Below are 26,441 nucleotides of genomic sequence, written 5' to 3' on the forward strand. Positions count from 1 at the left end.
TTTCTGTTCTAAATGATCCAATTTCTTCCTTGAGTACTGCTGTCTTTCTCCTTTGTATGTAATGGCATAGTCAAGCTTCTCTAGCGTTACAATTATATTTATGCCACAATATTATTTAAGATGATCTAGATAGCACACTGTTCAAAATCTGGTAGCTAATCTTAAAAACAATTTTGTTTCAGCAACTCTCCTAAACAGTTCCAGATTATGTTATTGTTAAAAGCAAGATATATGTAGAGAAGAGCCTTGATGTGCAAAAGAACACACCGAAGGAGAACAATGGCTGATTAGATGGCACACAGAAAAATAAGAGGACTGAAAATGGCAGTATCGTTAAATTGGAGAGGAGACAGGTGTTCTTTACAAAGCAGAAATTTTAGAAACCCTATATCCAGAATAAGACAGAGTATTAAGAGTTAGGCCAAGGGTAGGAGCAATCTGAACCATTTGAGGAGTTACCCTCACTTCTGTGAATGGTAACTTCATTATGTATTGTCTGGGATACCTGAACAAACATATCTTCAGCAAAAAAATAAAAATAAAAATAAAAAAATTTAAGGTTAATAAATGAATAGCTTGTAGTCAGATCTAGTCATTCAGTTTGCTGTACTGACTGCTAACAAAGAGAGAGCTGATGTCTCTACTCACCATGGCAGCTGCGGTGGCTGCTGCCTGAGCGGCTGCAGCCTGGTTGACCTGGTATTGGGCAGCCTTGATCTTGGCTTGCAGATGTGCAGGAGGATGAAAGTATTTGCACTTTTCCCGTGAGCATCTCCCTTTGATGTAATCCATACACACGGTCACTGTGTTGTCATTGGTGTCAATCATTGTGCTGTCAGCGGGATGAGCAAACCGGCAATCATTTTCTCCTCTGTTGCAGTTGCCACGCTGGTACTCTCGACATACCTAGGAGGTCATTAAGTGCATGGGACTTGGTCAACAACGTGGGCAAATGCGATCTTTCTGGAGAGTTTAACTTAAAGGTGGTAGAGGGCTACACGCGAAAGGGGAAAAGACCATTTGCAAAAAAAAAAACAAAACACAAAATAACTTGAAGAGTTCTTCCTTCGGTGCACAAGTTATAGCCCCATTTCAGTAAAATTTCTGTGAGAAAGAAAATACTAATACTAATTTAATACTAATTATGGTAAAGCATCTAATTTATACTATGTTGATGTATTTATTAATTACCGAGGGAAAAAGAGTAACTTTACAGTGAAGCCACCACTTTTTTTTATAGTTCTTTTTTTTTTAATATATGAAATTTATTGTCAAATTGGTTTCCATACAACACACAGTGCTCATCCCAAAATGAAGCCACCACTTTAAGCAAGTGATCAACATGAAGATCACTAGTAAGAAGACATAATGGCATTGTGTATCTACTGATGGGTAGGACACACTGGAAAAAAAGGTCACCACATCACTTTCATTGTATCGTGGCCAAGAATGCATAACCGGCATTTAATCATATATGTTTTCACTCTTATGTGGATCCTGAGAAACTTAACAGAAGATCATGGGGGAGGGGAAGGAAAAAAAAAAGTTAGAGAGGGAGGGAGCCAAACCATAAGAGACTCTTAAAAACTGAGAACTGAGGGTTGATGGGGGGTTGGTGGGAGAGGGGGGTGGATGATGGGCATTGAGCACTGCTGGGATGAGCACTGGGTGTTGTACGGAAGCCAATTTGATAATCAATTTCATCTTAAGACAAAAATCATGAGGAAATATTGGACAAACTGAAATGGAAGAATGTTTTACAAAAGAACTGATCAGTCCTCTTCCGAAGTGTCAAGGTCATGAAAGGCAAATAACGATGATAAACTGTCAGAGACTGAACGATCCCGGGGTCAGAGAGAGGAGGTTTGTAGGACAACTGGTGAAATTTGACGGCGGTCTCTAAATTGGTTAAGAGCAGAATATCGGTACTAATTTGTTTTGTAAGCGAGAACATGGCCATGCAAGTTGTTAATACTTGGGTAAGAAGGATAGGCAGGAACTCACGGTTCCGCTTTTGCAATTGCTGTGAGAATCTGAAATTATTTACAAGTATAAAAAGTAAAATCTGATAGCTTTGTAGTCAAATGTTTCCAAGAGACAATTTTTTTTTTTTTTTTTTTTTTTACCCTTAGAGATCCTTGGTAGCTATATAAAGCAGATGGAAAAAAATTCTTGTTTATTTGCTTTATACCTATTAATTTTGGATGGAGTCCCTGGGGAAAGGGTGCAAATGGATTATTTCTCATGTGTTTGCTCCATTTTGACTCTTATTATTAAAGTTTGTCATGAGGGCTGCTCCAAGCAGGAGTCTGCCAGCACTGTCTTCATCTGGGATAGTGTGACCTTTTTACCACAAGAGGGCCATCTAAAACACAGAATGTCCTTTTTAGTATTTTCATGTTCCTGCTTCTTGTTTCACACAGTTTTTATTTTTCATGTTGTCTTCTCACAAACAGAAAATACACAGATCCCGAGCATTTTATTTTGCAGTACAGCAAGGAAGTGAAATGGGAACCCTGTTATGATTCAAAAGGCACAGGTTTTCTTGGATATGTGTACATAAAATCATCCCATTTAATTCTAGGTACTTTTCTCTATTATATTCATATCCCATTACTGAGCAAAGAGCTTTTTTAAAAAAATACCACTATAATTTGTATCATGCCACATCTTAAAACAGCATTATAAATGACATCTTGCACTATTTTTAAACCTCAAGCTAGCTGAAGCTTTGTATTCCACATACACAGCAATGAGCCAACTTTATTCATCATCTCATTCACTTTCTTCAATTAAAAAAAATTACTGAATAAATGCTATAGGCCGGACACTCTGAGATATATTAAGACTACAAAAATGACTTAGGAGGTTACAGAAGAGCCTTTTTCTTCTTCTTCTTCTTTTTTTTTTTCTCATTGCATTTGTCTTCTTGAACATAAGAAAACAAGGATAACCAGGAGTTGATAATTTGAAAGTGATTAAGCCGTTATCCAGAACTATTGCCCTCCACACTGGCTGGGCACCAGTGTCAGTGGCAAAGCTTTCTACACCACAAATCCCCAGTCCCTAACCAACACTTATTGAATTAGGCTCATCAAAATAGACAGGAATAGAGACACACTTAAATGAGAATAAAAACTTTTCACGTATGTATATGAAATTGATGCTACATTTAGACTATCGCATGAACAAAAAGGCTGTTTTTTCCACATAAGCAAATCTACGTCAGTGTAGTCTCATGCAGTAGAAAACTGTATGTGACTGCACACTTCTGGGGTGAGTTCTCCGGTAATTCCTGCTTTCTCGAACATACTCACAAAGAACCTGGCAGCAGGTGAACTAACACCCTGTCTTTCAATTTATCTTACTCTGCACCACACCGACAAGAAAGATCCAAAGGTGAGCTTTTTCAGAACTATTAAAATCTAAGATTTGTTATTTTCCAAAAACAAGTAGGCTTAGGCGTGCCTGTGCCAGAAATTTGAGCGTCATTCTCCCAAAATAACAACCTGGGTGCTGGGCTGATTTTGACTTTTTATTTCTCTTTCTGTCTCAACATTATTTTTATTTTCAGTGATATAAACTTACATTCAGATTGCATACAAATGGTCTTCATTTAATGTTTTTATTTATTTAGGAGAGAGAGAGAGAAAGACAGAGCACAAGGTGGGGAGGGGCAGAGAAAGAACGAGACACAGAATCCGAAGCAGGCTCCAGGCTCCAGGCTCCAAGCTGTCAACGCAGAGCCCGATGCAGGGCTCAAACTTATGAACTCAGAGATTATGACCTGAGCTGAAGTTGAAGGTCTAACCGACTGAGCCACCCAGGTGCTTCTACAAATGGTCTTTCTAATACACCTTCTCATTCCTGTCCATCTGCTTTATACGTGTGTGTGTGGTTCCTACAGGTTAAGGAGTGGTTTCTTATCATTTTCTACTCTTTGTATCTTGCAAGATGCAATTCAGGAGAACTTTAAGTCTATCTAAGAAGAATTGATAGTTAGTGTTCCACTTAGAATTTGTCCTAAAACTAGCCTTTTCAAAGTTTCAAAGAATGTAGTCAACTGCTTTTGTACGATATGCATTTTTTTACTTGTTTTTATTTTTTTCTCACTTAAAGTGCTCCTGACATGAGAAATGGAACAGAAGAAATATACTGAGATAGCTGTTCTCCCATTATTCTTGCCCTTGAAAAAATAAAGAAAAACGATGGAAAATCTCCTGTGAAAACTTGTACTGCTAAGAGCTGTATACCAGAGGGGCCAGAGGGGTTTGCCAAATGCTGGATGTATGTCTATATCATTGGTACCTACCTGAACAGAACAAACTTCCCAACGCTTTGAAAACACCTTTTTCTCTAATAATCATCACCAATAAAACAGGATCCATCCCTGGACTGCTGAATTTGAGTTTGGCCTGGTCTCTCTGAGGAACTCAAGAAAACTTGAGACTATACTGATCTTCAAAAGAAACATCTTAGGTGTGGTTTCATATTAGCAAATTATAACTGGTGGACAAGCTTCAATAAACTTAATCTCGGAATTCAAATCAGGATAAGAAATTGTAGGATTTACCATATGGAGAATTTAAAACACAACAGGTAAAATTAAGTTTGAAAATCCTTAACAACATTGTGTTTCTTTTTGCTTTTCCAATCCAGTTTTCTGCATGCACACATTTTTCAAATAGTTATAATTATGGTATAGCTACTGCTTGGTGACCTGTTTTTGTTCAACAGTGCATGTAAGCATTTTTTTAATTTTACTAAAATATAGTGTCGAGAGTGATCATTTTTGATGGCTGCATTGAATTCCATCAAACAGATGTGCAGAATATAGGTAACTCTAGCAGAGATCATCTAGATTATTTCCAATATTCTCATATTACAGATAATATTGCAAGGGATATATTTATGAACATAGACATTTAAAAATCATTTTCTAAAGTTACATCTGCAGAAATGGCATTAGCGAGTCAACAAATATAAGCACTTTTTATAGTTTGGTAAATGGTTTTCAAACAGATTAAAATAATTCCATCTATTTAGCTACACACATAATGTGTTTCAATCAAAAAAATGTTGAATCTTTTACTCTACAAACATTAAGGCAGGATTTGTCTTATAAATCAGATAAGTTTTATAAATTTTCATACGAAATAGGTAAGAGGTTGTGTTTACATTAAAAGCCATCATTTTAATGAAGATATTCACTGAACACTTTTATTTTTTTAATTATTTTTTAAATATTTATTCATTTTTGAAACACACAGACAGAGAGAGTGTAAGTGGAGGAGGCCAGAGAGAGAGATGGAGACACAGAATCTGAAGCAGGTTCCAGGATCTCAGCTGTCAACACAGAGCCCGACGCAGGGTTCAAACTCATGGACCGCGAGATCATGACCTGAGCTGAAGTCGGACACTTAATCAACTGAGCCACCCACGTACCCCTCACTGAACACTTATAAATATTAAAATCCATTTCCAGAACCATCTATTCCATAATTATGGAAAATTAAAAGTACTTAGAAAATCAAAAAAATCAAAAGTACTTAGAAAAATTCCCAAAGGAATGTGACTTAATTCTATGTTAACTTTTTTTGTTTTGTTTTGTTTTGTTAATTAAACAGCAGTGGTATAATGAAAAGAAAATAGAGTTTAGAATCAGAAATTGTGGGTTCTACTTAGTTCCTATATTTACCAGCTATGGAATCATGAATACCAAGAAAGATAATGTATAGATTAGCTGAAAACACACAATACAAATCTGGTTAAAATAAATAGTTCTGTTATTTGACCTCTAGGTTTTTTTATGATTGTGACAAACCTATTTCAAAATGGTCAGAATAATAACAGGTTTTATAACTATTATTAAATTCAGCAATGTTCTGCAAGTTAAGGCATTGAGCTTCTAAAGACATTAATGCCAACGTCTGAACTTATTCAAGGTGGGACAGTCATTTGCATGTTCGTTAAAGAAAGATCTGTTTGAAGTAGTATGTTTTGTGCTCGCCATATTTAAGGCAGTCATTTTTTGAAAACAACTTTCAAAAGCAGGAACAGAGAGCTTATTACAACAGGGAACAGGGACTATTTTAATATTTTGGGAAGTCAATTTAAAACATAATGACAAATATGAAGGAGCTTATACATATATCATATAACATACAACACTGTATATAAATATATATTAATATTTAAGGAGCTTCCATATATATGTACCTATTGTTCAACAATAAGCATCACAGACTTTATTTTTTACAAAGCTGAGCTATATGAAACTTTAAAAGAGGAGGGGTGCCTGGGTGGCTCAGTTGGTTAAGCGGCCAACTTCGGCTCAGGTCATGATCTCACGGTCCGTGAGTTCAAGCCCCGCATCGGGCTCTGTGCTGACAGCTCAGAGACTGGAACCTGTTTCAGATTCTGTGTCTCCCTCTCTCTGACCCTCCCCTGTTCATGCTCTGTCTCTTCCTGTCTCAAAAATAAATACAAAACGTTAAAAAAAATTTAAAAAAGGAATACTGGATAAACAATGATTTCATCAAAGTACCACAGCATTAATGGTCATGAGTATATAATCTAATGCCAAAAAATTATCCATATTTTTACCTCAAAAAGGATTATAATCTTCACATTTTAAAATTCTGGTGATTATGGACAATGATCTCAGTAGATTGTATAATTAAATTCCCAAGAAAGAAATCTGATGATGTGATACCTACTTTCAATGTTATCTAATAATTGTACAAATTTGGCCCATCTGAACTTCATTTTCCTCCTTCTAAAAAAAATGAAAAAAAAAAAAAGACACCCACGTCAGCTACCTCAGAGGATTTCTGTTAAGATCAAATGGGAGATGTCTTTGAAATCTAAAAGGCAGAATCCCTCGTTATACCATTAGGGCAGAGAACACAAGCATATTTCTACAGATATACAGCTCAGAATTTATCACTTTATCCCACGTAATTAAAAAAAAAATCAAACTGACCAAGTAAAAAAATCCTTCCATTTTCAGGTTTTCATTTATTCATTCCTATGAGAAACATGTAAACCAACAGGACAGGAAAATACAACTCTGAAACAAGGTCATCAATAGGTCAAAATGCTCAAGTCAACAGTTACTTTTACCACTTTTGCTAAATAAATGGAACCAGAGAAATGCTAGATTTAATTTGGAGGAAGCAATTAGTAGAAGAACAGCAAAAGTGAGTGGTTAAGCTTAGGAGTTACAGTATTTTAAACAACTTACAACTTCTTCATCTCCCAAACAAAACTCAAACTAGTCACAGAGAGTAACTGACAGACTAGATGTTTTAAATGGGGATATGACTACATTGTAAGGAGCCATTCTACAGCCTTAGTACAGATTTAAAAAAACAAACAAAAAAAAAAAACCCAAAAAACTCCTTAGACCTGTGTGCACAAAACTCTCAATATTTCTTAGTAATTTTCTAGAGAAGTTAAAAAGTCATACAAGCAGAAGCCAAACACCCTCCACAAAAATACAAAATTAAAAGAACCCTACCAATAAGCTTCTCTTATTAAAAAAGTATCTGCTTTTCTAATCTTATTTTGAATCGAATGTCTTCTGTATGCAATGGATCATGCCAAATCCATTAAACACCTATAAAAATCTCAATCAAGGCATCACTTCCACTAATACTTGACCTTCATTTAGCTCTAAATGCTCTTTTTTTATTTAAAAAAAATTTTTTTTTCAACGTTTATTTATTTTTGGGACAGAGAGAGACAGAGCATGAACGGGGGAGGGGCAGAGAGAGAGGGAGACACAGAATCGGAAACAGGCTCCAGGCTCCGAGCCATCAGTCCAGAGCCTGACGCGGGGCTCGAACTCACGGACCGCGAGATGGTGACCTGGCTGAAGTCGGACGCTTAACCGACTGCGCCACCCAGGCGCCCCAATGCTCTTTTTTTATATGTAGCCAATAAGTACCATATTGTCTTATGCCTGTATGAAAAAAGTCACTGGACTCTTCTGTGTCAATAAGTAGTAGAAGCTTTCAGCATCCAGTGGCCTGAATTAGATACTCACGTCATGATTCTGTCAGTAGAATAAAACTTTCAGCACAAGAATAATCTATTTGAAAATACTTTTTGTAATGTTTATTTTTGAGAGAGAGAGAGAGAGAGAGAGAGAGAAAGCGCGCACGTGAGCGAGCGAGCATGAATGGGGGGGCAAGGGGCAGACAGAGAGGGAGACACAGAACCTGAAGCAGGTTCCAGGCTCCAAGCTGTCAGCAACAGAGCCTGACGCGGGGCTCAAACTCACAGACTGCAAGATCAGCTAAAGTTGGACACCCAAGCGAATGAGCCACCCAGGCACCCCAAGAATAATCTATTCTAGAACAAACAAATTCCAGCTGAAAAATATCAGAAGCCAAGGGGTGTGCCCATCTTTCCTGGAATATAGTCTGTTGATATAGAACTGATGCCATAACCAAATAGCAATCTAATAGCTTTGTCAGCCTCTGAAATGTAAGGTCAGTGGATTAGTTTTTTGTTTGATTAATACTAGTAGGTGGTATAAACAACCTTAATCATTATCAGTTTACTTGAACTATTTCATTATGTGCACTGCGTTCTTAGCAACCTAACAAAATGTAGAATGTTAAGTGTTTTGGAGGAGGAAGGTTTTTAATTCTGAGTCACAAATAACTGTACATAAGGTAAATGATGAAAAGTTAAGCCTTAAATAACAGGTGCTGGCATCCTGTTGAGTAAGTATTTTACAGACTATTTGTGTTTAAGATCACCTGGCAGATTTGTGAAAAAGACTCCCCCAGTTAAGGAAGACCTACGGAGGAATCAGTCTATGGGGATGAGGCCCTGCATTTTTAGCGATCATCCCCATGTGACTCTAATCCCATTAAAACTTGGAAACCACGGCTCTAGGACTAAGGGCAAGAACAAGATGCCATGTTTTGTAGCTGGAATGCTCAAAATGTAAACATGTTCCCGAGGAGAATGTTAACAAATGTTAAAAATTTATCCTGTGTTATCTTCTCTGTTGGATTACACTAAACTCTGATTAAGGGCATGTATCTTTTTGTGATTAATTAATTAACTGGTTGACTGGCTCATTTATTCATTTAACAAGTTATTGGGTATCATTTGTGAGTATGGCACTATTCTGATGTGGATCTTTTCTTGCTATTGATAGCTGTTGAAAGGTTTCAAAGGTATTCCTCACAAGTATTTTTTACTTGAAAGATGTTCAGTAGTTCTTTGGATATTGTTGAATAAACGAGGGAATGAATGCATTCATGGATCCTTTTTGCACCATAAAAATTACTGTGTTATCATGAAAGTAAATCAAACAATAATTTCTTAATTACCAACTCTTCATAATAAAGTAAGGATATGACTGAAAACCTCAGTCCTGTCTAGAACTTATAAATTTTAACAATTTCTTTTTTTTTTTAATTTTTATTTATTTTTGAGAGAGAAAGAGAGCATGTGGAAGATGGGCAGAGAGAGAGGGAGACAGAATCCAAAGCAAGCTCCGGGCTCTGAGCTGTCAGCACAGAGTCCAACGTGGGACCTGAACCCACGAACAGTGAGGTCATGACCTGAGCCAAAGTTGGATGCTTAACCAACTGAGCCACTCAGGCGTCCCAACAATATCTTAAAACAAGCATTGAAAATAAACTGCTGCTTGCAAATTACAAAAAGGTATCCCAAAGTTAAAAATGTAATTTTAAAAGCCTCATTTCAGTGACCAATATTTAAGAGATTTGCTCCTCTTTAGAGAAAACCATGAATACCGAATTTTACAGTATAGAAAGTATACCGCTACAAAGTCTCTTAAAAGGTATCCAACAAAGAATGGATAATATGGATATTGATATAAAGTTGATGTGTGTTTTGCATCTATATATTTAATAAAACATGTTATATACATTTGTATATTTAAACTAATTTAATGTATTTATTAAATATGCTTATTTGAATGTTATATTTAAATAAAATTTTCAATAACTTGTGGCTGGCATTAAAAACAAAAAGACAACCTAAATGTCTTCTAGAATATTCTAACTGGAGGTGATCTTACAGATTATCTGGTACAATCCCCTAATTTTATATGTGTGGAATATGAAGTTCAGAAAAGATCAGAAACTTGACCCGAGCTTACTCATCTAATTAGCAAAACTGCTAACACTAATTCTTGGATTCCTGTTGTTCGACTTAACATTTTTTGTAGTATCACAGTGAGTGCTGTAAATATGTGTCAGTTCTCCCAAACAGAAGAACCAGAAGGCTGATAATCTATGGTATTTTTAATTTCCTTATGGTCTAACAATTTGGAGCAGAAAGAGAGAAAGAAGTGGCAAGAACAGTTGGCCAATATTTAAACTGATTTAAACTTTTTTCACCTTAAAAGGAACTCAAAATTCAAACACGCACTTCAGAGTTCCAAGAGGCAAAAACAAGAGCATATAGATTTAAACCGAAATAACTACACATGTGGTGAACTGGTAAATAAGTGTGTGCACTTACTGCCATGTCTTTTGGATTGCGATATGCTGTGCAGTTAGCATGAGAGGAAATAACCCGAAGACAGGAGTGTCTAAAATCACAGCGCCAAGCAGAACGACATGCCCCTTAGCTTCACAGTGCAATATGCTAACAGACTGTAACTGTGACAGGGCAGCAGCTCCTGTTAACCAGAATAAGACAGGATGCTGCCCTACCACTATCAAGCACTGAGATAAGAGGAATTCAGGTTAAAAGGAAATGACAGTCATGTCACAGCAGCCAACTGCTGTCACTGTAGCAGAAGACAGACAAAATACACAAAGTAGCTCCTCACAAGAAAACTCCAGAACTAATAATAAAAGTACTTATTTTATTGTTTAAAAGTGTTTATTTATTTTTGAGACAGAGCGAGCAAGCACAAGTGGGGGAAGGGCAGAGAGAGAGGGAGACACAGAATCCGAAGCAGGCTCCAGGCTCCGAGCTGTCAGAGCAGAGCCCGACGATGGGGCTTGAACCCATGAACTGTGAGATCATGACCTGACCTGAAGTCAGATGCTTAACTGATTGAGCCACCCAGGGGCCCCAAAAGTACTTATTTTAAATTAAATACTAATCAAAATATAACCAATTACAGACTACCTAAAACTATGGTCGGATGAGTTTATAAGAGTTCGGACCACACAGCTCAGCCTTTAAGGAGATTTAAAGAGAGATTTTGAAGCTTCTTAAATATCATCTCCTATCAATAACTAATTCATTAAAGGTCATCCCAGACTGCCTATTTGGTTCCCATCAATCAACAATTATGCATTATGAACCGAGGGTTTGCTTGAGAAAGATCAGGGGAGGGGGAAGGTGACTCACACGTTAAGCATCGAGTGATTTTTTTTAAAATATTTAAAATTCCTAAAGTGCCTCCTAAGTTATCTGAAAACAGCATTAGTTAAATAATGAGCAAGTGCAACTGCACAACGACCAACCACCCACAAGTGAAAGTGTATCTCTAGCAAACAGCCGTCCTTGGTCCACAGAGGGCACACAACTAGGTCTCCACGTCCTTTCGGAGTTGTCCTTACGGGACTGGCTTCATCAGTAGCTTTTCCCAAAATTTTCATGAAAGGTAAACATGCAAACAAACAGTGCACTCTAAAGAACATATGGGCGCCACAATGTCTTGCTTCCTCTCTGTACTATCACTTGTATGGGAATGAGAGATTTAAACCGTGTTTAAAAATGGAGCTCTGAGCTCACACCCAACTGGAGCATCCTTTCCATGACCTTGAGGAAGTTTTGCCACAGCTTTCCCCTAAATCTCTTGCCCTATAAGATGGAGTTAACAGTATCTTCCTCAGCAGATTGTTTTGAAGGTTAACGATGCAATGCATGTGATGGGTTGATGCTGTGTTTGGTAGAGTAAATCCCCAGTAAATACCAACTACTGTTACCACCATCAAAAAAGGTGGTGGCGGTTCCCACTACCTTGAAACCTGAGATCTTTTGCAATGAATGCAGTAAAGCCCTACCAACGAGAAACTGGTGCTTATTAAATAAATTCCTGCTAAACTGATTTAGGGTCAATTAGGGTCACACAACAGCCTTATTTTGCCTCTTTCTTAGTAACTAGTAACACCAAAACTTCTCGGCCCCAACTACCTACTGCCTCATCCTAACCAGAGGAAAAGGAAAAAGTCACTTTGTTCCTTAGCTGGACATGAATGCCGGGTTTTAGAGCTTCAATGTACAATAATGTTGCCATTTTGTTTTCTTCATCTGAAGTTTACCAAATCCATTAATTTATAGCCATGCTCCAATTCTGAAACAACCACTTCAATGTAAGATTTACTTCTTTAATTTCTTTTTCATGCAGCAACAGCAAAGCATATAGATCTGATCATCCTCGACTCTGAGACTTGGAGCATCATATGCTTTCCAATTTAAACCATTTTTATAAGAGCACATTTCACAAACAAAGCTGCCTTGCTATTATTCCAACCAAAATACTGTGAGTCCTATGAGGAAATTCCCAATAATAAATTCTAAAATGCTTTATAGATAGTAGCTGAGCAAATCGTTATGAGAACAAAGTGTCAGGGGATGAACAGAATTGGTTGTTCTTTTTTTTCTTTGAAGATTTTTTTTTTTAACATTTATTTATTTTTGAGACACAGAGAGAGACCAAGCACGAGCAGGGGAGAGGCAGAAAGAGGGAGACACAGAATCTAAAGCAGGCTTCAGGCTCTGAGCCATCAGCACAGAGCCTGACGTGGGGCTCCAACCTAGGAACCATGAGATCATGACCTGAGCCAAAGTCTGATGCTTAACAGACTGAGCCAGCCAGGCGCCCCTTGGTGGTTCTAACTAGCAACAACAACAACCAACATTTAGCAGGCATTTGCCGTGTGTCAGACACTCCTGGAGGTAAGGGCCATTATTATCTCCATGTTAAGGATGAGGAAACTGAGGCCCAATGAAGTAACGTGTGGTCTAACCCCAGAGTCCAAGTTCCTATCCGCTATTATACATACAGATGCTGTGGCTCTCGTAATCATTTCACTGGTCAAATATGGCATACCTAAATTCTCGCAAAATGCTCCAAACACCAAACCAAGATCTCTGCTTCAAATATTGTTTAACCTTTACGGCCGTGGAAGAAGTAAACAAGCAGCACACTTTGAAAATCAGAACGGAGTACATAAAGGAACCAGTGAAGCATTCCTACCTCCAGTCTGTCTGTCCGCATTAATTTCTGTGCAGCAGCCGCAGCAGCTGCAGGCACGGGGACCCCAGGATTCCCTGTGACCAACATTGGTGCGGTCGGCAAGATCTCTGCTGGAACCAGGCTTGGGGAAACAGGTCCCAGGTAGGGATTAAAGGCTGCTGATGCATTGGTGGCTAAGCTTGGTGCAACTGAAAACATTGGCTGAAAAATAAAATAAAAAGCAAAATTTAATATACAGGTCTTGGCTCAAATTTGATATTCTACATTATATAATCTATCCCTCATCCATCCATCCATCCATCCATCCATCCATCCATCCATAATCCATCCTTCCTTTCCGCCCTCCCTCTTTTCATTTAATTCTATGTTTATTTACTCTCACTCAGGATAAGAATGTTTCTTGAATAAGCATTCCTCAAATCAATGCTTTTCTAGAATACAATAGGTAATTTACCCATTAAATTTTCTGCTGGGATTTTGAAACTTGGTGTCCATAATGCCTGTAATTTCTTTTTGAATAATCAATTATTCAATACAGAAACTTCCTGGGGTCACCTAATTTCCATTTTTATCCTGATATAATCCTAGAAACTTGTCTAAGAAATACATTTCATAATTGCTACGTCAGATGAACTTGAGAGATCTGTTTACAACTGTTAATGGGTTGCAAGTGTCCTATTATCTGGAATAAATAAAGCAGAACTCCCAGCGGATAACAGAGTTTCACAGTCAATATAAACTGGAAATAAATCTCCTGGGACATGTGAAAGATGATGATGACACCATTTCTCTTGAACACACGAGGTAAACTATTTGGCATATTCACTTGTTGCAGGCTCTTCCAAAGAAACTGTAAATATTCCAACAGTTTATCATACTCCTGTGAAACATTTAACGAAGAATTTACCTTACTAGGGAGAAGCCATTCTGAATGTCTGAAAGTCTGAAACAGAAAACTTCTAAAGAAATGCTACACGGTTTAAAAAAAATACACATGGTATTTTGTGACAAGATAGAATTTCTGCCAGAAATGCTTTAATGGATATAGGAGGATGTGATATGAAGATCTGCATATCAGAAAATATATCTGTTCTTAAGTAGAATTAAATAATTTACTTGAAATCTACTTTAGTGTTTTGCTTTTCTAGTTTTTAAAGCATAATCTAGCTCAACAATTTTCTGCCCGTGGGTGGTATCTTTTAGCTTCCTAACTCAATAGATTTTCAATTCTTGAAGTTTGATACTTTGTGTAATAATAACGTTTGTCTCCAAAATACAAAAACTCACGGACAAAATGGATCCTGTTTTTTAAGGGACTTTTTTTTAACAATTAATTTTCTTTACCCTGTGGTATAAGGAACAGAATCGTGGACAAATTATTTAGAATGAAGGGGACACTAGAATGTAGCTAATTCTTCCCTCCTATAGAAATAAGAAGTTATATTAACCCTGAGTTTACATAGTATTCAAGAGAGTTTTGGAATAAAGTCTTATATAATTAAGATGTAAGGGTAATTCCCATAGCTCAAAAGAAATGTTTAAAATACACACACACACACACACACACACACACACACCCTTATTTAGGCTGGCCCTGACTTGCCCCATATTTAGAAGGGTAAAATGGAATTCAAGAATTCTCTTTTTCTTAGGGCAGTGGTTCTCAATTACGTAAGTGATTTTGCCTTGTAGGACACATTTGGCAATGTCTGGAGACATTTTTGATTGTCACAGCTTGGGGGCGCTGTTGCGTCTCATGCGTGGAGGCGAGAGATGCTGCTAAGTGGCCTGCAACACACAGCACAGCCCTCACAACACAGAAGGATCCAGCCCCAATGTCAGTAGTGTTTAGGTTGAAAATCCCTGCCTACGGGATGCACTTTTTTCTCGACTTCACAAATTGTTTTAGGACAGAATTTTTGCAGCTACTGTACACGTTCTTATTAAGACCATGGAAAACAGAATATTTCATACATAATCTGATTCACTAGGAAGAAGAAACAATATACCATACATTCCACTCATATTTTCAAGTTGTAATTATGCTTCCAAACGTGTTGGTTTGAATGCTATGGTTAGCTGCCCTGCCAGGTTGCTGGCTCCTGCCTAATGAAGTGGCCTAAAGTAATACCTCTGGTCCTCAGCCCCATCCCTGCCCAAAGCACTGACAACAGGAAACCACCTGAGCATTCCAGATATAAACAATCAATAATCTGTCAGAAACTGGGGCCCAGAGCAATCTCTCTCCATCAAAAGTTACTTGAATAGCAGCTGATTTTATACTGCTCCACTGTCTACTGGCTGCTAAGGCAGTGCCAGGACAAGGGTTGACCTGTACAGTGAGTATGTGTTGAACTTGGACTTCTACTCAGAAATATCCAGGTTAAACATACACTGTTACATATACACTGATTGTAATTTCAATGAGACCAACACTTTAATTTCTTATTAGGTATTTAAGAATTATAAGCAACCAAGCACAGAAGACCAGAAGACCTGTTTAAAATACGGACAACAGTCTGTATCATTCCTCTTTGTATTCTATTGCTATGAATTAACGTGTATTTTTCAGGTAGAACCTTCTTAATGAATGCATACTTTGGAAAGTTACTGAGATGTTTATGTCCCTGTACACAATCTACCAGAATTATTTAGAAGCAGAGGTCAAATTTACAAAGCTATTTGGAGGCAAGAAAAATCATTTATTTTTAAGAAAAGCATTCTTACTTGAAGAGAATAAGACCAGGGACGAATAAAATTCAGCTCTGTTAAATCTCACTGCATAAATTTATAATCCACAATGCATATAATGCAACAGTTACATATTACAGATAAAAGAATACTTCTAACTAAAAATATTGATCTTATTAACTGGCAACAATTTTCCTGCTGGATTGTTTCTATTGAGTTGTCATGTGAATGGATTTTCTGACTGAATTCAGCAGAGCAAATTCAAATCTGAAGAATTTTAGGGCACTGTCCCCATGCGAAATCTAGCAGCTTTAAAAATCTGAAACAGGGGCGCCTGGGTGGCTCAGTTGGTTAAGCAACCAACTTCGGCTCAGGTCATGATCTCACGGCTCATGGGTTCGAGCCCTGCGTTGGGCTCTGTGCTGACAGCTCAGAGCGTGGAGCCTGCTTTGGATTCTGTGTCTCCCTTTCTCTCTGCCCCTCCTTCGGATTCTGTGTCTCCCTCTCTTTCTGCCCCTCCCCCTGCTCATGCTCTGTCTCTGTATCAAAAATAAATATTCATAAAATTCTTCTTAAAATTCTGAAACATCAACTATTCAGCAAGCACTCTCTCTGTTCTCTCTCCAGATAAGTAGAGCTATTTGCTAAACAGGTAGCCGATCGATGATAATAATAGCTCTATACTGTGAAACTTGATTCCAAAGGCTGCTCCCAAAAAGTGCAACATTCCTTCCGTTATTTTGAGGTTTTACACATTTGTTACATTCCTTTTTCAAAGAGCACCTTGCTGGAGGTAGGTCACTGCTTGGCCTTATCAGTGCCCTAATCAGATTAGTCAAGCTGGGGAACTGCTTCACTGCCAATTCTCCATTCCCAAAGCCATCCTGCAGACAGTTCAGCAGAGTCGCAGGGATGGATATTAATGCTATGGTATTATCAAGTGCACCCTATTTTCTCTTAAGTCTCCACAGGATAACATATAACTATGTAATTGGTGTATCTGATACTGACTACATTCTTGTAATAATGATTTACAGGTATCTTTGTTCCTGGAAGGCATAAGGAAGGTTGACTTATGATTGCCTTTTGCCAGTGAACACCCTCAGCAGAGAAAAAACAAACTGCAATCTTATAACGTCAGTGCATTTATGGGCTAATCACTTGTTTGTTTTAAATGAGACATTTTGATTCCATTAAAGTAATCAGGCTTTATTATAAATTAAAATGTTATTCAATTTCACATTATGACCCTAGTTAAATGTGAGCAAACATGATTATTACTAGACTTCCCTCTATTTATTGTGTGCCAGGCATTGTGCTAAGTGTGTTACCTATGTTATTATATTTAATTCTCATAAGAGTAAAATATAAACGCCATAGGGCAAAGGAAAAAAAAAAACAAACCCTCCATTGTTTCTGTTTGGAGTTGGGGGAGGGGGGCGGGTGGCACAGATATCTGTAGAGTTCACTGCCAAATCCCCAGAATCTAGCTAGCTGCCTAGAACATAGTAAGTACTCAATAAATATACACTGAATGAGTGAATGAATGAATATGTGGATGAATTAAATTATAGTCTTGTCGGGGGGGGGGGGGTGGTTTCATTACTCCCTCCCATTCTGCAGACAAGGAAAAGCGCTCACACAGATTATGTGTCCATAATCATAAATGAGTGTATGTAAGACTTAGGATTTGGACACAGGTGTGTCTGATTTCAGGTGATTCTGAAACCTGAGGTTCTCAGTGCTGGCTGGCCATTAGAATCCTCTGGAGAGCTTCAACCCCCGAATGCCCTGGCACTCCCCACTCATCACATTCTCTGCAGTACTTTTCAAATCTCCTGGGTAATTTCAATTCCATACATTATGTGGTCTTCTACCATTTAAACACAGAAATAGATTCAGATTTCTGATTCTGCGTAAGGTCTCTAGGGAGACAGGTTTTCTTACGGCTTCCTTCTTAACATGGTTTTTCCCTCCACATTGAAGGTTGCTCCTGCCCAGTCCACTTGTTTAATTCCTAATCATGCTTCAAGAATCACGACTCTTTCTCTTGAAGCTTCCCCTGATCCACCCACATCTCCAACTCTGACGAGCTTTCTCCTACCCTCTGTTACCACAGAACTCCTCGGCACTCGAATTTGGCAATGATCACCACATGTGTTTACTTAACCGTCTCTTCTACCCTGCAGGCACTCAGACTGCTGCCTTATGCAATGTGCTGCCTTCATTCTGCATCCAGCCTGTGACTGCGATCTACGCAGGTCCCCTACACACATTTGACTACACACAATGACTGTATTAATGGATTTACTAACTGGTTTCTCCAGCACACAACCTAATCAGCAAATGCATTAAATGTTTTCTAGTATAGATGTTTGAACATTAAAAAAAAAAAAGGAGAGATTTCATGTTACTTCCTCCGCACCTGAAAATTTAATCATTAATTTATCTCGTATGCTTGTTTGAAAAGTATGATTTATTTTTTTATGCTGAGCTAAGTTTTTTTCAGTAATATATTATTACCATGCTGTAATGTTGCAAACAGCATAGGGGCCCTAACTTATTTTAATACATGATGTGAATCACGGTTTATTTTGGATATAATGTTTGTGACTTTTAACAAAAAGTTAATGGAGTGCATATAATAAATAATATCTAATCAGTGTCTGCTACAATTTACAGAAGACAAATTTTGTCAGATTTTTCTCAATTTTATTTGTGCGTGCGTGTGTGTGTGTGTGTGTGTGTGTCTTTGTAAAGGTTGATCCTGCAAGCAGTGAAAGAATAAACCTTTATTTTTACTCGACAGCACACAATCAAGGTGTATGAAACCATGTTTCTGGGTATACACAATCCTATACAGGAGCTACAGAAGTCTCTGTAAACAATTGTTTTGCATATAAATGGCCAAAAGCTAATGGAAATTCTCAACAAATTCACATCGCGATGTCTTTTTTTTTTTTTTTTATAAGAAGGCAACATATGACTGGAATTAAAATAAGAAATACCATTTAAAGTCCGCTTCTAGACGGACTCGCTGACTGGGCAAATCACAATGACCACCTAGCTTTAATTTTACCTTACCCTTCAACCAGTTTTAATGAAGTAATAACACTTAAATAAAGAAGACTGACGTCTGGCCCATCAAGTAAAAAGGTATCACCACATAGGGCCTGGTCCCTAAGATTTGGGCCAATGTCAAGGTGCTCCAGGAAGCACAGACTCCTTGACCGAAACAGGCACTGGAAGTGCAGGTGGAGGGAGCACGACTCAGGATGACGGCCGTGGAAAACATTTTACCAGAAACACTTGGTCATGAAGTGGCCTTATCTCAATCACTAGCTGAATACACTGGAAGGTAAAGCACTAAGAGCCAATTTAAGAACTCTAGGTGTTCCTGGACATGTAACAAATGATGACTTCAAAGCTTTCAGCACTCAACTGCCAGCTGCTGTGACAAAGAAACACCGTGACAGCAAAGGTGAGGCGACGGGAACTGCAAGGAAGCTTCCAAGATTTTGGCTAAGTGCAGTAACTCTGAATTTCTTTATCCCTAGGCTACTTCAAATTCATGAAATGCACAGTAATTCAACTTGAGTTATGTACCTCAAGGCGGCTAGGTGTGTGTACCTGAAGGGAAGCTGCCATTGGAAATTATGGATGGCCAACGTTATCCCTGGAGAGCACAGAGAAAGGCAGATGAGGTCACTGCTGGTGGGACTCCAGAGCTCAGATACAGCTCTCTACAACCACTACTTATGCAGAGTTCTTCAAGGGCAATGACAGCTGGAATCAACAGAATTTCTGAAGACACCTTTCTGGGATGGACCAAAGGAATATACCAGATGCTTCCGAGTTGTGAGCCACAAGATACGGTCTATATTTGGTTAGGTTGTTTGGTTTTCTTGTTGGATTATCTTTATATCAGACAGTGCATGGCAATGCAATCATTTTTTAAAGTAGTAATTAGAAAAAAATACAAATACTTAATTTTTAAAATTTGGGTAATCAAGTCCTACAGGTCTTCCATTTATCTTCAAATGTCAATATAATAAGGAGAAATATGATCTTTTGACATTTTTATTAGGGGCTTAGAAATGATAATAGAATGAATGGCAGTTATTTAATCATTTATTATGCAAAGTTTAGGGAGGAGACAGAGATAAATTCAATTTGTTATTTTCAACTACTTATTTTCTCATCTTACAAAATGGGAACAATTGTGTTAGAAGATTGTTAGGAACTTGCAGAAAATATATTTTAAACGTTCACTGTATGTTGAAGAAGGCCAGAGATTTCCAATGAATCAACCACAGACTCAGAGCTGCGGTTGGTGGATGTCTCCCACTAGTGTTTCTACAGCATGGATGCCAGAACCTGAACAGCTTGGGATAAAATCCTTGTCCTGCTACACATGAGCCATGTACCTTATGCAAATTATTTAACCTTTCGGAACCTCTGTATCTTTATTGCTGAAGTTGAGATAATAATATCTACTTTATAGGACGGTTGTGAGGATTTTTGATACAAAAAGTAGTGAGTGCAGTAAATGCCCTTACAGTGTTGTCTTTGCTCCCAAAATGTTAAGCCCTCTTTCTGGTTCTTGGCTTGGCGCATTTCATAACAACATCATAAAGTCCACAAAAACAGGAAACTCTCCTATAAATCCCTGAATTCCCCAAGTCAGCCCAAGGTCATATTCTGAAGATCTTAAATTGAGAGACCCGGTCTCTGAAAATTTATGAAAAGAGGAAAACCCAATTGAGGGGCATAGTAGCTATTGCCTGGCCTCAGTGGTACTCTCACCAAGCCCCTGGCTGCCTCTGCTAATACATATCCGACCATATGCCCCATTCCATGCCACAGTCTCTATAATTGGGCTTGTACTCTGGCTCCTGCTCATGATTCCTTTGGAATCACAGGGGCAGGTAAACTAACACAAACCTCTGCTCTCTTCCTTGTATTTGGGGAAGGAAACTCCTTACTTCATTCTTTCACTCATCAAGAAATTTTTGATCTCTGTTATAAGCCAGGCACAATAGGAGATGCTTCTGGATTTGATTAGAGCTTCCCAGCTCCTTCTCTTCGTGGTCCTTCAGGCTATGGTTTGGGGGCCAAACTGGTTAGCCCTAGAAAACTAACATGCTTCACCTACTTGACTACAAATCCTGAAACTACTCAGACATTCCTACTCCTCCTGCTATTAAGGATGTGCTCACAGTATCATCTTTGATAGAACCACTACCTGGGTTGGATCCACATTTGTGCTCTGTCTTCAAACACTAACACTGTCCTAGCAGCCATCCTGGCTGCTTCCAACCCTGTTATAATCCCTATTTGTAGACCCAGCATTAAAGTTCCAGTAAGCAGCTGGTTATGACCATCTCATTTATTTCCGAATCTCTGTATCATGACCCTCATCAAAACAGGGCTGACTACACAAAGAATCGCAAAGTCTCAGGTGGGGTTTTGAAGGCAAATTTCCTGGATTGAAGCCTTCTCCACAGTCATTAGCCCCAAATATTTTAAAATTGAATAATTAAAATGACTTCTATATTTATTACCAAAAAAGTCACCCTGAACAGAGTCTATTTTAGACTGTGATCTCAGGATGCCTGTAGCAGAAGGGTAATTCCATATTCAAATCTAGTCATATCAGGGAAAACTAACACAAAGCCTGAATGTGCTCACAACTAATATAAATAAATGTTTTGTCGAAGTAGAGAACTTTCCACCAAAACCACCAGAAAATGTGATTTTTCTGATGGTTTCAGAAACTGTGATTTCGTGATTTCATAAACACCACGTTTGTTACTGTATTTCACAGACATGAGCATAAACATTGTTTACGGTTCGTCCCAGGATTACCCACGTGATGCCCCTGGAATGGCCTTGAGGGCAGAGCTCAAGGACTAACTCAGGAGATGGGCCAAGGCTTCACAGTGAGCTGCTCACTGCCATGACCAGCACTGGTTTCCACAGCGTGGGAATTACACTTGTTGACCTCGAGGTGCTCCCGGTCACAGAGAGGATAGAGACTGGCACTAAGCAGGCTTTAAATGTTTAAGTGGAACAAAGTGTCTCACATCAATGAGAGATCTTCTATCAGCTAAAGTAGTAGCCACCCCAAGGATTTATCAGATCTTTGAAACTGTGCGAGAGAGCCAGTTGCAAAAGAGAGCTCTTATCCTATATTTTATGCTACCAAGAATGATCATAACTAAACTTCTTTAACCAAATCTTCATGCTATCCCAGTACAGATATAATATTAGCAGATATCACAAAAATAAATTTAAGATATCATATTTTTAACTGAGTTCCCAATAATGGAAAAAAAAACAGGTTAAAACAGACACAGAATTATAATATTCTCTCACCTCAACTGCATAGTACTGATAATTGGTATCACTGCCGATGTGATATGGAGATCCCTCCCACCTCGAAATGCAATCCCCCCCTCTTTTTTGGAATGATTGGTGCATTAAGTTCTAAGAGAGAATAATAATTACATTGAGTTCAGGTGTTAAAATGTATTTGGAAAAAAATTAGTTAGCACACATGCTTACAATTAGCATATCAGAAAACCATGGGTCTTCACATTTCCATAACCCTCTAATATTGCATATAAGTTAGTGACATAAATTACTGACAGATATATTCTCATCAGTTTAGATTTTAACATGCATTTAAATACAGAATTACTAGATCACAATTAATATCAGGACTCCTTTTGCAATCTAAAATTACTTAGGATATTAACCTTACATTTTTATGAGTAAATGTGGGTAAAGGTTATTAAAGTCATTTTTCATATATATACTCCCCCGAACCCCAAGTAAATAAATATGTGCTCAGAATCAAAAGTTATTCACATATCCAGCTCAGTAAACATTAAATCTCTATGATCACCTACAGTTTAGAATATTTAGCTCTTTGCTTAAAAGCCCTGGGAGTTTCTTTCTCTCCCGATTAGTTCTCTTTTAATGAGACTTGCAAGTGTATGATATTGATTCACCACTATCAGAATTCTCCTAGCATTTGTAACTACAAAATAATTGCAATCTGAGTTTAAAAGAATCACAAGCTATGCAACAGATACTCTTCAAGGAAGGAAGGAAAGGAAGATTTTTCTCAAAATTAAAGATGATCTATACCAAATTTTAAAATTATTACCGCCGTTATAGTCTGCAAATGCACAGACTATACTGGTGAGTCTGATGACCATTTTAATACCTGCCAATCATAAGATTTAACGTAAAGGGAGTTTTAGGGGGAAAGCATGCTCTAATGTAAATTTCCACATGACTTGGCCACAAGATGAGTAACTTCACAGTGTGAAAACTGGTTCCGGGTTTGCTTGATAATTTTGCTAGAAAATGCTGGAGAACTGACACTGTTACCTATGTTCACTTGATGAAGTGCAGTCATTACTTTATACTGAAATTGAACACTTGGAATTACAAACTTAATGAATGAGAACTGAAAACATGCTTACCACAGGTTGTAATGGGGCACCAGGCATCATGGCATTGGCTAGTTGCATTTGCTGGGCCAACATGGCCATGTTCTTCTGCTGAATCAAGTTATTGCGCCCATTTATCTCCAATTGCGTTTTTAAGTGTGGGGGTGGATGAAGATATTTGCAGTTCTCCCTGGAGCAACGACCCTAAAAAACAAAAGCAGAAAATACCATCTTAAAAAAGAAAAAGATTACAATGACACATCTTAAAAAATAAAAATTATGCAAACCTACCACTTGGATCTGCCATGGGTTGCTGACACACTGCACTGTCCATATCAATTTATAGTACATCTGGAATAAGTGATGAATTCACCCAAACGTATTATCAAATTGAGGTGTTAGGACACTTGAAAAAGTTTTGAAGCTTACAGGAAATTATTTTAACATTAGCCCTGATATTTCTAGATTGGAGTTTAAAAATCTACAAACTGCCAGGGTAATATTAAAATAAAGAATATCAAATAAAGAATATTAGCTCTTTGCAAATCTTCTGGTTAACTTTAACGAACCCAAAAGAATCATGAAGTTTGAAGATCTATTTTTACTCATATTGAGTTCCAAAGAAATGAACTGGGAGGATTCAAGGCACACTGACTCTTCAGTTAAATACCTTTACAAGTATCTCATAACCAAATTAAATTACTACTAAGCTTTACAAGCCCATATATTAAGAAACTTACAGGTGAAAAGAAAAAAATTCCCATATATTCTCACTGTATATACAGATGGCTAAGTACAATGAAACACTGGTGAAAATATAGCCTGTTTAACCTTTCAAAGTCTTGTCTCCACTGCCCAAGAACTAAACAACAGTAAGAAATAGACATATTTACCCTCCAAAAGATTTACAAAGTAAAATGGAGAAACAAAATAAGTTGCTATAAAGTAAGAAATGTGAAAAAACCCTTCCTTTGGGGATGATTCTTCTCATTGGAAATACGTATTAAATTGGGGCGCCTGGTTGGCTCAGTTGGTTAAGCATCTGATTTGACTCAGGTCATGGTCTCATGGTTCATGGGTTTGAGCCCCACATCGAGCTCTCCGCTGACAGCTCAGAGCCTGGAACCTCTTCAGATTCTGTGTCTCCCTCCCTTTCTGCCCCTCTGCTGCTCCCACCCTGTTGCCTGTCTCACTCTCAAAAATAAACAGACATTACAAAAAATTTCTAAAAAGGAAAATATATATTAAAGTCTATAATATGCAATACTGTGAGGGATTTGTTTCATATTATTTCAATACTATCCTCATTTCACGCTTTCCATATTATTTCAATATGTTGTCAAGTCTTTATAGTAACAGGTCTCATCAATTATTACCTTGACAACTTCTTTCACCAATAAATCTAATTGGAACTGTTTGTGAGTGTCAAAGCATTATTTAACTGCAGCCGTCAACCACCTTGCTGAGCCTTCTTTGATTTTTCTAAGAAAAATCCATTTACCCTAATTTGATCTTCAACTGTACACTGACTCAGCACGCTTATATTTGTGATAAAAATCTGTTACAACCCTAATTTGAATGACCTATTTCTGGCTTGTTTTGATTCAGGTTTTTAGGAGTAAGTTTCTGCACAGGGCTAATGTCATAGGATACTGCTTCATGTTTTAACAAGCTTTACACAATAAAGCATCACTAATAATACTTTTTAAACCAGAAGGCAGTAGAGGACAGTAGTTGATACAAGGAACGTACAGTTCTCAAGACTGTAAGGCCGAGGTCTCTTACACATCAGCAGTATGAATTGCACAAAAAACTTTCTTTAAGTCTCAGGCTTTTCATCCATTTCAAAATTGCTATATAACCTACACCACAGGTTTATTATGAAGACCAGAGAAGATAACGCATACGTCATGCCCTTGGTACTGCATGGCACTCTGTGAGCTAGGTAAAGGTCAGGAGGTGCTATTGCCATCCTCACCCCCACATTTTTAATTTTATCCAACAAAAGAAAAACAAAATATTGACATGAAGGTCATTTTTATAATATCTCTTCGTTATGCACATTGATATGTTCACAAAGGAACATTTATAGATCTGTGACTTATTCTGTATGAAATCATGCTTGATTGAGATCACAAGTATATTATCAGCTTGAAAGCATTTGCACAAGAAATAACTTTTACAAACAAAACAAAACAAACAAAAAACAACCCAAAAACACACTGAGTCACAAGACTGACCACAGAGAATGACTGGCCAACATAAATCAATTCATGGATAACAAACACTTAATTGATTTCAGGGCTCTCCAGGTGAGGTGTTCTAGAGAAAACCCGCTTTTTCAGGACAAAGAACAGCTTGGCTCGAGGGGAAATTCTGGTTCTCAGTATCTCCAAGTCATATTTCTTACTAATATTGGATCTTTACAAGTGAAAATAAGCAGAGTTATCTTCACCCTGAGGATTTAGTTATTGTCAATTCACTCAGATCAGTTTCTATAGCTCCATAAAAAGCACAGAGGGAGCCCTGGGCCTTGAATCAGGCCTTGCCAATACTAACACTAATCTTCATAAACTCTTCATTTTGAGCACCTCCCTTAACACAAACCACCCAGCCCCTTCTACCTCTAAACACAGCACAGATTGAAATAATGAAGGAGAGAAATCGTATGGGCTTTATATATATTCCGTGTCAGTAGAGGTCAAACCTTTTAAAAGAAGCTCAGACCTGTGGTTTGCATTTTGTTATTTATTACATTCAGGAGAAATGTCATTCTATTGCATTTCTTACATATGCTACCTTTCTATGCACAGCTTGATTCGACTGCACTAAAACCTCACTTTCAAAAAGCTATGTTCCTAAGAGTCAACTGAGGATATTTTGTGAAAAAGTATACAGACAAGCAAGCCTCTTCCAGAGTCTGTGGCAATAGACCTGGGGGGCCTAGGGATCTGCATTTTAATAGTATTCCAAGTTATTCTGATGTAGCAAAAACAAAAACAAAAACACTAAACAACAACAACAACAACAACAAAAACCACTACAAAACACAATTCTGCAAAGCCACATGAATT

The 26,441-nt window shown here is 37.8% G+C and overlaps 1 protein-coding gene across 27 annotated transcripts in view; it reads right to left on the reverse strand.

Moving 5' to 3' along the window:
- MBNL1 (muscleblind like splicing regulator 1) overlaps positions 1 to 26,441 on the reverse strand; it is a 205,081-nt gene that overhangs the window by 19,223 nt on the left and 159,417 nt on the right. For all 27 annotated transcript variants that reach the window (XR_006299460.1, XR_006299459.1, XR_006299458.1 and 24 more), the window contains 3 exons: positions 23,401 to 23,571; positions 13,214 to 13,414; positions 649 to 906 (listed from right to left, as the gene is read on the reverse strand). Coding sequence is in view for 24 of the 27 variants with exons in the window: in XM_043595087.1 (XP_043451022.1) it covers positions 649 to 906; positions 13,214 to 13,414; positions 23,401 to 23,571 (630 nt within the window). In the remaining 3 variants the exon portion in view is untranslated. The remainder of the gene's footprint in view (positions 1 to 648; positions 907 to 13,213; positions 13,415 to 23,400; positions 23,572 to 26,441) is intronic.

Source organism: Prionailurus bengalensis, chromosome C2 (genome assembly GCF_016509475.1).
Source record: "Prionailurus bengalensis isolate Pbe53 chromosome C2, Fcat_Pben_1.1_paternal_pri, whole genome shotgun sequence".
NCBI classification, from domain to species: domain Eukaryota; kingdom Metazoa; phylum Chordata; class Mammalia; order Carnivora; family Felidae; genus Prionailurus; species Prionailurus bengalensis.